General features: G+C 46.2%; 1 protein-coding gene across 3 annotated transcripts in view; it reads right to left on the bottom strand.

The window, feature by feature from the left end:
* LOC106566935 (mediator of RNA polymerase II transcription subunit 13-like) overlaps positions 1 to 13,442 on the bottom strand; it is a 158,274-nt gene that overhangs the window by 10,449 nt on the left and 134,383 nt on the right. Inside the window, exons 6-17 of one of the 3 annotated variants that reach the window (XM_014135556.3) lie at positions 12,713 to 12,946; positions 10,502 to 10,666; positions 9,934 to 10,087; positions 9,691 to 9,795; positions 8,641 to 9,336; positions 8,287 to 8,497; positions 3,773 to 3,848; positions 3,561 to 3,688; positions 3,291 to 3,363; positions 2,833 to 3,053; positions 1,595 to 1,797; positions 565 to 1,493 (exon numbers count right to left, since the gene is read on the bottom strand). In XM_014135556.3, coding sequence (XP_013991031.1) covers positions 565 to 1,493; positions 1,595 to 1,797; positions 2,833 to 3,053; positions 3,291 to 3,363; positions 3,561 to 3,688; positions 3,773 to 3,848; positions 8,287 to 8,497; positions 8,641 to 9,336; positions 9,691 to 9,795; positions 9,934 to 10,087; positions 10,502 to 10,666; positions 12,713 to 12,946 — 3,195 coding nt within the window. Of the gene's footprint in view, positions 1 to 564; positions 1,494 to 1,594; positions 1,798 to 2,832; positions 3,054 to 3,290; positions 3,364 to 3,560; positions 3,689 to 3,772; positions 3,849 to 8,286; positions 8,498 to 8,640; positions 9,337 to 9,690; positions 9,796 to 9,933; positions 10,091 to 10,501; positions 10,667 to 12,712; positions 12,947 to 13,442 lie in introns of all 3 variants that reach the window. The other 2 variants (XM_014135564.3, XM_014135550.3) reach the window with 2 other exon arrangements.

The following is a 13,442-nucleotide window of genomic DNA, read 5'->3' on the forward strand; positions in this document are numbered from 1 at the left end:
TGAAGCTCCCGATGAATAGTTCAGTTCTGCTGAAGTTGCTTCCAGAGGCAGTTTGGAACTCGGTAGTGAGTGTTGCAACCGAGGACAGACGATTTTTACACAATACGCCCGTTCTGTGAGCTTGTGTGGCCTACCACTTCACGGCTGAGCCGTTGTTGCTCCTAGACGTTTCCACTTAACAATAACAGCACTTACAGTAGACCGGGGCAGCTCTACTGGTCAGAAATTTCACAAACTGAATTGTTGGAAAGGTGGCATCCTATGACGTGGCCACATTGAAAGCCACGTTGCAAGTCACTGAGCTCTTCATTAAGGCCATTCTACTGCCAATATTTGTCTATGGAGATTGCATGGCTGTGTGGTCTATTTTATAAAACTGTCAGCAATGGGTGTGGCTGAAATACCCGAATCCACTAATTAAAGGTGTGTCCATAAACCTTTGTATACATAGTGTATTTATAACTGTAATCAGTTCACTGCAGATAGACAGCCACTATCAGTTCTATCACCACTGTCATCCCTACTGTCATCCTCCAATTACTATCACCCCTTGGCACTCCTTACCGTTGGTGTGAGGCCAGGAGTGTAGAGCGCTGCTCCTCACAACAGCCGGATCTACTTTCCCTCCGGCGGGGTTATCCACATACTGCTGCCCCTGTACCAGCGCGTTGTAACACTCCACACACGCATCACTGCCATCCGTCCACTGCTTATCAGCCATCCAGCTCTGGAGCAGGGCCCCCTGGCGGCCGTGGCAGGAGCAGGCAGGAGGGAGGTGTAGGGAGGCCAGGGAGGAGATGGGCTGGGAGCACTGCTCCTGGAGGAGCCCCATGACAGAGGAAGGGGCGGGGGAGGAGTCCTGGGGGCGCTTGGCCCGGGGGTCTCCCATGGGTGGGTCTCTGCGGCACAGTGCCAGCCTCCTCTCGGCTGCCCGGCCCACCTCCGAGCCCCTCCCGAAGATGTCCAGCTCGTCCTCCAGGAAGAGGCCCGTGCCGTGGGCCAGCCGGCGGTTGACGATGGCGCTGAAGCCGCACATGCAGCGGTACTGGTCCTCGAGCGTGGAGTCGGGGATGTACACGCCCACGTCGGCACCCTTCACGTTCATGTTGCAGGCGCAGATGCAGCAGCTGTCGAAGTTGCGATCTTTGAAGACGTTGAGGACTGAGTCAGAGAGGAGCAGGGCGGCGTACAGGCTGTGGGCCTCGGGCAGGGCGGGGCAAGACGCATGGGGCTCAGTCAGGGAGCTCATAGGCAGGCTGGTGGAGGGCGTGGAGGCAGGGGAGCTCAGCTCTGTCCCGGTGCCCTCCTGCTTCACAGAGCCTTGCCCGCTGGCCGTGCCAACGCCCTTGGGGGTGCGCGGGGTACGAGGGGTGGGGACGGAGAAGCGGGGGGTGGCAGGGGAGGGTGAGGGGAGGATGCTGCCGGTGGTGCCTATGGATAGGGCACTGGCACTCAACTGGGCATACTCCTGGTCCCCAACACTGGGGACGTTGCTGGAGGACACACACACACACAGTAAATTCAACGTGGTAACGTTTAAGGTACATTTTATGAACATCCATCCAGCTGTAATAGAACCAACCTTGGTACTTACACATATCCATCTCTGATGAAGGAGGGCGGCAGGGAGGAGTAATGCTCCATCTTGGGCAGCAGGGCCCAGGAGGGCCGGTAGTAACACTGGTCAGGCACCTTAATTGGGGGCAGACACTGGCTGGGGAGGGTCCGCAGCGGAGCAAACATTGAGCAGCCCATCTGTGGCTGGACAGACGGGACACGGTACACAAATGAGAAGTCCTGCAGAGGGGGGATGGGGAAGGAGAGCTCATTGTAAATGTGTTCCCACAGTATCACAATGTGTCACAGAGAGAAAATTAGCACTTAACACCGACACAAGTTGAAACAGGCTGTGTGGTGAGGAGCAGTTTAGGTATTTGGTTCCACATACCAGTAAGTCCTCTAGCAGGCCAGCCCAGCAGGTATAAACATGCTACAGCAACATCAGTCAAGACCAAATGAGACGCTAAAGTTTACATTAACACTGGTAGGCTGCATAGTGACCTGTAGCTACTTTATTTGAAGCCTTTTCACTATTATAACATTCATCATACGACCACCAGTGTTGGGGAGTAGTGAACTACATCTAGTTCAACTAGTCATGTAACTGTAGCTGTAGCTTGGTGGTAGTTGAACTACATTCAAATCTATGTACTGTTTTCAATACTTAATTACTTTTTTGCCATTTAACACTGTAGCTTACTACTGGAACTACACATTACTTTTTCTTCAAAACGAAAATAAAAAATGGGTGAAGTAGGCAATCATTTCCTTTCTTTTTTGGTATCAGACATGACTAATTCTCACTTGAAACATACGTAGATTTTGAGTTTAATAGGCTAAATTACACATTCTGTTAACATATGACCCCAAAGTGATCTCTTCTTGCAATTTGTAGTCAATGACATTACAGATTTACATATTTTTCACATATACATACTTTTCACGAAGTGGTTTGGATGTAGTGAACTACTTTTTCAGAGTAACTTTAGTGTAGTTTAACTTCTTCCAGTGTGAAGTAATTGGTAACTCCGTAAAATATATTTCCAGAGTAGTTTCCCAAACACTGATGACCACTAACCATATTAACCAATTTGAATATATCAATCGGTTACATGATGTCACTTTTCATGGGACTTATCTCACTTTACAAAGTCAATCCCATTGCAATTTACTGTTCAAATATGGTCAATCTTGAATTGTATATCATCAAGATTTGCTGCACATGCTACAGACTTAATCATTTCCATTCCCATTGCTTCTGTGGCGCCTCACCTTAATGTCCTCATGTTTAGGACTGGCCATGCCTTCCTCCACCTCCATCCGGTACTCCTGGAGCTGGGTGGAGGACAGGGGGCCCAGGGGGTGGTCAGAGCCCCCCGAGGGGGCTGGGGGCTCTTGGCTGGGGGTGTCGCGGTATGTCATGATGGGGGAGAAGGCTGGGTGCTGCTCCAAGGACGGAGGTGTGGGGAACATCCGCTGGAGGTCTGCTACTGCTGAATGGAGAGAGGGATGGGGGGAGGAGATGAGGGGAGGGGAGAGCGAGAGAGAGGGAGAGGGAGGGACGGAGATGGACAATGAGAGATAAAACAGACCGAAACAGGCAGAGAAGATGTGAGAGGAGAAGAAGAAAGATTATTATTCCCAGGTCTCAGAATCATGCAAAACTAAGCTAACATGCATAAGATAACAAACAAACTGCTGAACATGTGTACATGTAAAGATGGACTCACTTGAAGGATAGGGCACAGCCACCCTCCCCTCCCTTCGGTCTTCACCTCCTGATACCAGGACCCTGGCTGTGTGCTGATTGGGGAAAGCAGTCTACAAATTATTATACAACACATATCTAAGTCTCCTTGGATAAAAGTGTCTGCTAAATGGCATGCACAGTTCAGTATACAATTATTTATTATTATGATGAGTGTATAGCGCTTTGTTGAACGAGGGAATGAAAATGAAACAGATTTTAGACATCCAGTAATTGTTCAAATGTTTCTCACCCCAAGTTCCTCCTCATCCTCGTCGAAAATGTTCTCCAGGTCTGAGATGAGGACCACCAGATCAGTCTCCCTGGTTAGAGGAGGGTTTTGGGCTTTGGCCGCCTCGTCGTCCTGCGGTGAGTCATCATCTAGAAACACACAAACAAGACAATCAAACACAGCGCAAAGAACACACCTCATAATACATGCGTTGTCAGCATTCAAATCCTTACCAGCTTTGGGGGCAGAGCTAAAGATGGACATGGCATCTTTCCCATCAGGCAGTGCACCGTTGCTAATATCCTCTCCCTGGAAGACAGTTATATTCATGAAATTTTGTCAGCAGGTGATTGTCAACCAAATTACTTCCGGTCTCACTATAATTCACCGTTAATTAACATAAACACATTTAGCAGCTCCTGGCATCCACACATAGCCTACAAGCCACTGATGCAGACCTTTGGAAAATCTACATTTTAAAAAGTCTAATAAATACATTTAATATAGCCTATACCGTCACAATAAATCCATTATTTATTTTAGACAGGTCTAAAGAAACATGAAATTAAGAAAATGTTGTCTATTTCAGAAGAACACAATAGCATACTCTGAGTTGTCCTTATGTTAGGTCCTGATCTGGCTATACCACATGGCCATGGGCTACACTAGTTCATTTAGCAAACAAGATTTGCCTAGAATTCCGTGGCATTATTTTATAGTATGAAGAATACAATTGAATATAGCTGAATAAAATTGATTTCTGATGGAGTGCGCACATGCTGCTGTTCTGTGTTGAGGGGTTAACAAAGAAACAGGTCCTACTGTATGCTTAATTTAGAGTTATTCATGCAACTTTAGTTGTCATAAAAACATTGGGCTACATGTTTTGATTTTTAATACATTCCAAGGCTTCATGATGTGACTAATGATGATTTGAAAAAAGTTGCTTGAAAGGCATGAGCTCTGCTTTGTTTTTTTGCGCAGGCTGCACACACTTCATCAGTCTCTCATTCACAATTTAACAAACCCTTGATAATGCCTCGAATTTCCCGGTGGCATCCCCCTTGTGTGGCTGTAATGCCCCTTAAAAAAATCCATGCCTTTTGCTGCCAGTGGCCATTGTGCTCTTGGGCTGAATATAACAACTATAATTCCCTTCTCCCAGCTGCGTGCTCCGAAGGACCTCTTACTCACATGGCTCTCTCAGGTAGCTCAATTCTTATTAGCCAATGCCTGTCACGTGATTAAGTCCTTAGCCTACTTCAGAGCTAAGATGCCTACAAGTGAAGACAGACACATCGGGGACACAACTGCGCGCCTCCTTCTTATCGAATTCCGAGAGGCATATTGAAGATGTTAGAAGAACTGTCCACATTTACTTTTCGTCAGCCAACAAAATGAGTAGGCCTAACGAACAGCAAAAGCACTAGCCTATGTCAATCTACTATCCCCCATAAGACAAAAGTTGACCTATTCTGTTAGTGAAAGAAATATTCCAAACTTAGTCTGGGACAGTTGTGGGATGCGATAAGAGCCCACGTATTTATTTACTTACTTAACCTTTATTTAACTAGGGAAGCCAGTTAAGAACAAATTCTTAATTACAATGACAGCCTACCCTGGCCGAACCCTAACCCGGACGCCGCTGGGCCAATTGCACTGCCCTATGGGACTCCCAATCACGGCCGGTTGTGATACAGCCTGGAATTAAACCAGGGTCTGTAGTGACGCCTCTAGCACTGAGATGCAGTGTCTTAGACCGCTACAACCACTCGCATCAATTTATTTTTTTAAAGCAATGAGGCTGATGTAACAGATCAACATGTTTAGCTTAAAAGTTTGATAAACTGCTAGGCTTTCTTCACATTATAAGCGCAACAATGCACACACGGCAGTAAGCTATAGGTGTGAAAGTTCCATTAGCAGGAAAACACCATTCTCAAAAGTGACCGCAAATGCGATTTATGCATGTAATACTTTATTATAAAGGTGCATTTTTACAGTGAAAATTATCTTCCCCAAACTTGAAACTCACGCGCCGCCTATGTATACCAGTTAGGCTCTACTCTGGTTGTAAAGCGGATTAATGTGCTTAATTTTAAGAACTTATTTGCACACTTTAGTTGTGATAAACTTCATCAAAACAAATAGGTCTATGGGCTAGGCTACATGAGGTGTGCGACTGTGATTTGAAAAAGTCGTAACGGAAGGCATGTGCTGTTTCTTGCCTTACTGCACACAAGCTGGACATCATTCACAAGATATATTATATCATTCACAAGTGATAATATACGTATCTTTCACAAGTGATAATATAGGTATCATTGACAAGTGATAATATAGGTATCATTGACAAGTGATAATATAGGTATCATTGACAAGTGATAATATAGGTATCATTCACAAGTGATAATATAGGTATCATTCACAAGTGATAGGCTAATATTATCACCCATCAGACTATTCTTGATTTAATCTTGTCTTTACACATACTAAATAATATATGAGTGAAATGTGTTTGGATTTAGAATGGGCCATTATCATGCACATGTCTCGGAACAGGGGCAGGGGAAAAAAATACATGTCATATATCCACTTACAGTGGCTTGCGAAAGTATTCACCCCCCTTGGCATTTTTCCTATTTTGTTGCCTTACAACCTGGAATTAAAATACATTTTTAGGGGGTTTGTATCATTTGATTTACACAACAAGCCTACCACTTTCAAGATGCAAAATATTATTTGGGGTGAAACCAACAAGAAATAAGACAGAAAAAATGAAAACTTGAGTGAGCATAACTATTCACCCCCCAAATTCAATACTTTGTAGAGCCAACTTTTGCAGCAATTACAGCTGCAAGTCTCTTGGGGTATGTCTCTATAAGCTTGGCACATCTAGCCACTGGGATTTCTGCCCATTCTTCAAGGCAAAACTGCTCCAGCTCCTTTTATTTTTTTTATTTTACCTTTATTTAACAAGGAAAGTTAGTTAAGATCAAATTCTTATTTATTTATCCTTCAAGTTGGATGGGTTCCTCTGAGGTCTGGGCTTTGACTAGGCCATTCCAAGACATCTAAATGTTTCCCCTTAAACCAGTCGAGTGTTGCTTTAGCAGTATGCTTAGGGTCATTGTCCTGCTGGAAGGTGAACCTCCGTCCCAGTCTCAAATCTCTGGAAGACTGAAACAGGTTCCCTCAAGAATTTCCCTGTATTTAGCGCCATCCATCATACCTTCAATTCTGACCAGTTTCCCAGTCCCTGCCGATGGAAAAACATCCCCAAAACATGATGCTGCCACCACCATGCTTCACTGTGGGAATGGTGTTCTCGGGGTTATGAGAAGTGTTGGGTTTGCGCCAGACCTGGCGTTTTCCTTGAAGGCCAAAAAGCCCTTCTTCCATGTGTTTGGGGAGTCTCCCACATGCCTTTTGGTGAACACCAAACATGTTTGCTTATTTTTTTTTTTTTAAGCAATGGCTTTTTTCTGGCCACTCTTCCGTAAAGCCCAGCTCTGTGGAGTGTACAGCTTAAAGTGGTCCTATGGACAGATACTCCCATCTCCGCTGTGGAACTTTGTAGCTCCTTCAGGGTTATCTTTGGTCTCTTTGTTGCCTCTCTGATTAATGCCCTTCTTGCCTGGTTTTGGGGTTTTCGTGGGCGGCCCTCTCTTGGCAGGTTTGTTGTGGTGCCATATTATTTCTATTTTTTAATAATGGATTTAATGGTGCTCCGTGGGATGTTCCAAGTTTCTGATATTTGTTTTGAACCCAACCCTGATCTGTACTTCTACACAACTTTGTCCCTGACCTGTTTGGAGAGCTCCTTGGTCTTCATGGTGCCGCTTGCTTGGTGGTGCCCCTTGCTTAGTGGTGTTGCAGACTCTGGGGCCTTTCAGAACAGATGTATATATACTGAGATCATGTGACAGATCATGTGACACTTAGATTGCACACAGGTGGACTTTATTTAACTAATTATGTGACTATGAAGGTAATTGGTTGCACCAGATCTTATTTAGGGGCTTCATAGCAAAAGGGGTGATACATATGCATGCACCACTGTTCTGTTTATCATTTTTATTTATTTTTCGAAACAACTTCTTTTTTAAATTTCATTTCACCAATTTGGACTATTTTGTGTATGTCCACTAAATTAAAACCAAATAGAAATCCATTTAAATTACAGGATGTAATGCAACAAAATAGGAAAAACGCCAAGGGGGATGAATACTTTTGCAAGGCACTGTAAATAACATAAATGGAGGACGCTTTTCCCACGGTTCAGTTTCATGCAAGCCAGATAGGCTTTACTCCTGTTGTGAAGCAAAGCAATGCGCTTAATATTAGGAAAGTTGCTAAATAAGTATAGTATGCCTAGCCTATAGAAAGCTGATGGGATCCTCTTTTTAATAGAGGCCATCAAAACTCTGTTTTCTCATGCAATTACATAGCCTATAGAAATGTTGCGCAACATGAGCTCATGGGCTCTCATGAAGTGTTTGATTTGATTTTTGATGACATTTGCATTGATGTTAGCGTGATTAGAGGAACAATAGGGGGCTGAGTACCAGGCAGTTAGCAAGTTTGGTAGGCTACTAATGACCTTCAGCAGCATCAGAGCTTGGAGAAGCCTACAGTAGTTACCATAACTAAACGGTCACTTGGAATTGGACTGCAGCAGTAATACAGTCACTGTAACAGCCCTATCCACCAACAATAATAATCATTGCAATTTGTTTTTACTTACCTTGGGGCCTCTCTTGCTAGGGTCTCGGCCCTTCAGTCTTTTGGAGGTGGGGAAGCTGTACTCGATGTCTCCCTCCTTGAAGTCATATGGGTCGTCCCCAAGGTCCCCCATTCCTTCCACCCCAGGCTGCTGCAGTAGACCCAGGGTCTGGATGTGTTCCCTAACGCGCTCCTCAGATATCTTGAAACACTTCTCTGTCTGCGCGAATAGTCTGGAGGGAAATTAGATAGGAAACTTAGAGTGATCCTCTGAGTGTGTGTGTGTTTGTGTGCCTGCCTGCGTGTGTGCATGAATGCTGGCATGCGTGAATGCGTGTCTTTAGTTTCTACGTTTATGAACTGGTCTCTCTCTCACCTTTTCAGTGCAACTCCCTCAGTGACCTGTGTCTCTGTCTTTATTTCCACTCTGTCACTGGGCAGCTCTGGAGGCCTGAACTCAGCCTTATCAGCCCTGGGAGTCCTGAAGCCCCTCCACCAGCCCACCCCAGCTTCCCTCTCTCTGGGCCCCAGAGGGGCTGCATAGAGAGCAGTCGCACTGGGCTCCATCACCCCCAGCCCTGACGCCCCATCTGGACAGGGGGCCATGCCCACAGGAGCGTCCAGAACCTCAGGGTCCTGCCCCACCCGCGGATGGGGGCTGAGCGTGGGGGGTAATGGGGAGACGGGAGAGTGGAGCAGGGACTGGGGGCCTTTCCTGCCAGCTGAGAGGGGCTTGGGGTACTTGCAGGTGGGCATGGGATCCAGGAGAGGGTCCAGGGCGACTAGGCCGAGCTGGGAACCTTCAGTGGAGTCTTGTTCCAGGCAGCCCTCCTGGCCCACAGAGAGCCGGTGGTGGAAGGGGGTCATGGCGGCGACCCTCTTGGGCTGTTTGTCGGGTTTCTCGGACTTGTCCGTGGCCTTGTGCTTAGGCAGGGAGGGAGGAGGAAGTGCTGGGCCCAGGGAGGGGGTGGGGTTGGCACCAGACAGAGGATTGGCAGAGGAGGTGTTGGTCTGCTGCTGCTGTTTCTGCTGCTGCTGTTTCTGCTGCTGCTGTTTCTGCTGCTGCTTTAACCTTCAGGAAGAGAAACAGGATCTGATGGCAGCCAGAACTAGCGTGGCAGGTGAGGATTCTGTTCTTAAACATACTGAACACTTTCAACTATGTGTAGCAACTTGTGAGGACTTGTCTACATCATATCATATCAACACAGTATATTTAATACCAATAAAGTACATTTTCACAATGTTTACATTATTTCTACATAATCAATACGCAATATTCCATTTCAATAGGCTTCACATAAGTAGCACCAGTCTTTCGGTTAAAAGCAGTGAAAAGCCTTAAAATGAAGCCCAGATGTGTGGTACCATGCTGCAGTGTTAAACGGCTGGGGCACTACCCCCAGATGCCAACCCCTGTGCCAACCTGGAGCAGCTGCAGGGTGCCCTCTCGCCCGAGTCGATAAAGTCCCAGGTGGTCACCCCGTTTGGCGCCTCCTTCTTTGGCGTCACGTTACTGGGCACACTGCATCTGGGGGCACAAAGAGAGGCGTGAGGGCGCCAATCGTGTCACTGCACATCAACACTAACAATCCCACCGTAAATGCCAAGAGATAAACAGTGTCTGGAGCTGTGCCCCGGTTAGCCAGCAGCCTCTCTAGGCACTCACTTGTGTTGCAGTTGGTTGAGATAACACTCCTTCCATGCCTGATGCACCACCTGATTGGTCAGTTTCTTCCCAGAATGCTTTGGGCTGTGGTTGGTGGCCCCAATGGCCCTCTCCTGGGCAGGGAGGATGCTGGACACTGTCACAAAGCCACTGTCTGCTGAAATAATCAACAGATGACATTATTCACTGGAGTTTGTTCCCTTTGGCCAGGCTGTGGGTGGATGTCTTAAAAGTGTACAGCAGGAGACACTTTACTAGGACTCTTGAGATATTCAAAAATTGCAATCAGACATTCAAGAACAACTCTGCAGCTACAGTATAGCATCATTAGTTTGTTTGTATCAGCTGTTTTATTTCTTCATTTGTTAGATATTCATCAAGTAGACTTCATTCAATGTTGATTATGGATTTTATTGCATTTAGAGTTGGGTTATGGATTGCAGTATTGAGTTGTTTTGCTGTTGTGCAAGTAGAGCTGAATCAGAGTCATTTTGGGTATGTAATTATTTAGGGTCAAGTTCTGGAGTTTATGATGATAATATGGTGTGGTGGTAGAGGCATCCAGTACCTGAGCAGGGCTGTTCAGGTGAGGTGGGTGGTGTGAGGGGGATGCTACAATGGGAGGGGTCTCTGCTGAGCCCCTGGGCTCCGGGGGCAGGTAGGGGCTGGTCCACAGGCAGGTCGCCATGGGCAACCAACACAAAGGCTGCTGGGTAGATCATCCTCACACCACCTAGAAGAAGACGAAAGAGTAGTTTAAATCCCCTCACATTCACACAGATGCACTCTTATCCACCCCACACACTCCTTCTGTGGCCAATACACACTGGATTGGTTAATCATTGCATGGCCTATAGCGGCTGGTTGGTACTGGGCTTAGGGAGGTCTGATTTCAATCAGTTCTAATCAATGATGAGGGGTCAGGCAGCCAGTCGATGGGCTTGGCAGCCAGTCAATGGGCTGATTACACCATGCTGTGTATCCGTCACTCCCTAGAGCTTCACTGAGCTCCTCTCTTCTCCTCCTATCCCTGGAGCTTCTCTCATCTTCTCCCAATCTCTCCTCTTCCCCTCCCCTCTTCCCTTCTCCTCCACTCTCTTCCTCTCTCCTCTCCTCTCCTCTCCTCCCCTCCACACCTCTCCCTTTCTCTCCTCTAATCTTTCCTCCTTACCTCAATGCACTCTGAGAGACATAACACTTCTCACTTGAGAGCACTGGATCCACCACTAATTAACCACCTCCAGTATCATTTAGCCTCAAACAGACAATGAATGTGCAATCAAAGCTGAGACTAAAATCAATGAAGAGCTATTGTTCCCTCTTTAGGTGTGATAATGATAATACATTTCAGTAACACCATATCAAAACACTTTGCCAATAGCCTACTGTCACCCATAGCCTATTCTTCAGGCGCGTACACTGAGTGTACAAAACATTAGGAACACCTCCCTAATATTGAGTTGCACCCCTCCCCCCTTTTGTAGCATCAATTCGTTGGGGCATGAACTCGACAAGGTGTCGAAAGCATTCCACAGGGATGCTGGCCCATATTGACTCTAATGCTGTGTGTCAAGTTGGCTAGATGTCTTTTGGGTGGTGGACCATTCTTGATATACACGAGAAAAACCCAGCAGCGTTGCAGTTCTTGACACAAACTGGTGCGCCTGGCACCTACTACAATGCCCCGTTAAAAGGCACTTACATTTTTTGTTTTGCTCATTCACCCTCTGACCGACACATATACAATCCATGTCTCAATTGTCTCAAGGCTTAAAATCATTCTTTAACCTGTCTCCTAACCTCATCTACACTGACTGAAGTGGATTTAACAAGTGACATCAAAAATGGATCATAGCTGGATTCACTTGGTCAGAGCTGGGAGGATCGTCAGCTGATGTGGCGCACCTGGGCATGCTTAGCCTGCAGGCTATAAAGGGAGGCCACATCAGCCAACAATCTCTTCCCTGACTGGCAGGCTGGCGTCCCCCACCTTTAGTTTTTCTGTTGTTTTCACCATACAACACCCTCTCCACACATCCACACCCTGCATACACTACTGATCCTACAGACGTCCACAGCTTGTGTTACATTGTTGTATTTATTATTATTTAGTTGAATAAATGTATTCCTTTTTACATTTAAGTCATGCATGGTCTCCCTTTGTTGTTACGAACTATGAGCCAGGTCGTAACAATGTATATACAGCAAAGTGTGTCCATTCAGTTACATTCAAAGGTAGCAAGCAGGGCCGGCTCCAGGCATACGCAACATAAGTGGTGGCTCCCAAGTGGGAAGTCAGTTTAGGAGTTTAGGAACTCAGTTCGTTTCAACATAATGTTGAGAGTTATAATAGTAGAATACACAAAGTGCAAGTAAAAAAATTTGGTTGTGCATCAGCAGTTTTTCTCTTGTTTTGTCAGTCACCGACAGTCAGTCAATCAGATAAAAAAAAACTGGATTGGTAGGTTAGTCTAGCTAGTTATCTAAACGTATAGTAATCATGGCGGAATACCGAACAGGGCACGTGTCCAGGGGCCCTGACCTCCAGGGGGCCCACATTGATTTTGTTAGTCACTCTCACTCAGATATCATATAAAAAAGGCTAATATTTCTCTACACCCATGGCAAAAAATGGGTAGAATTTCAGGAAATTAGTTTAAAAATAAAATACAAATGTGCCCGATTGGTGGGGGGCCCCACAACCAAATCTCGCTTATGGCCCCCAAAAGGCTACAGCCAGCCCTGGTAGCAAGAGTGTTTTGAACGTTACCATACATACCTACGATGACCTCGACGGCCACATGACTGTTGGGGTCAAACGGCAGGTCAGAGCCCTCCTTCTCCGCACCCATGCCCCCCATGCCGGCACCCCCTGTGCCCCCCTCTCTATGGCGCTGCAGCACCATGGGGTAGAAGTAGCTCCACTCCTCCATCAGCTTCCTCACGGCTTGGTCACTCATCTTATAGGCCTGGCCCGTCAGAGAGCCCGCCAGACCATACGGACTCAGGATCACTGCAGTGGCAACAGACAGACATAGAGTCAGATAGATGGACATACAGATGGGAGCACAGACACATACATAGGTAGCAGTAGAGACAGACACATAGATAGGTAGAAGTAGACACCCACATAGATAGGTAGAAGTAGAGACAGACACATAGATAGGTAGAAGTAGAGACAGACACATAGATAGGTAGAAGTAGACACCCACATAGATAGGTAGCAGTAGAGACAGACACATAGATAGGTAGAAGTAGACACCCACATAGATAGGTAGAAGTAGAGACAGACACATAGATAGGTAGCAGTAGAGACAGACACATAGATAGGTAGAAGTAGAGACAGACACATAGATAGGTAGCAGTAGAGACAGACACATAGATAGGTAGCAGTAGAGACAGACACATAGATAGGTAGAAGTAGACACCCACATAGATAGGTAGAAGTAGAGACAGACACATAGATAGGTAGCAGTAGAGACAGACACATAGATAGGTAGCAGTAGAGA

The sequence above is a fragment of the Salmo salar genome, chromosome 01 (assembly GCF_965601325.2).
Source record: "Salmo salar chromosome 01, fSalSal1, whole genome shotgun sequence".
In the NCBI taxonomy this organism is placed as follows: Eukaryota; Metazoa; Chordata; class Actinopteri; order Salmoniformes; family Salmonidae; genus Salmo; species Salmo salar.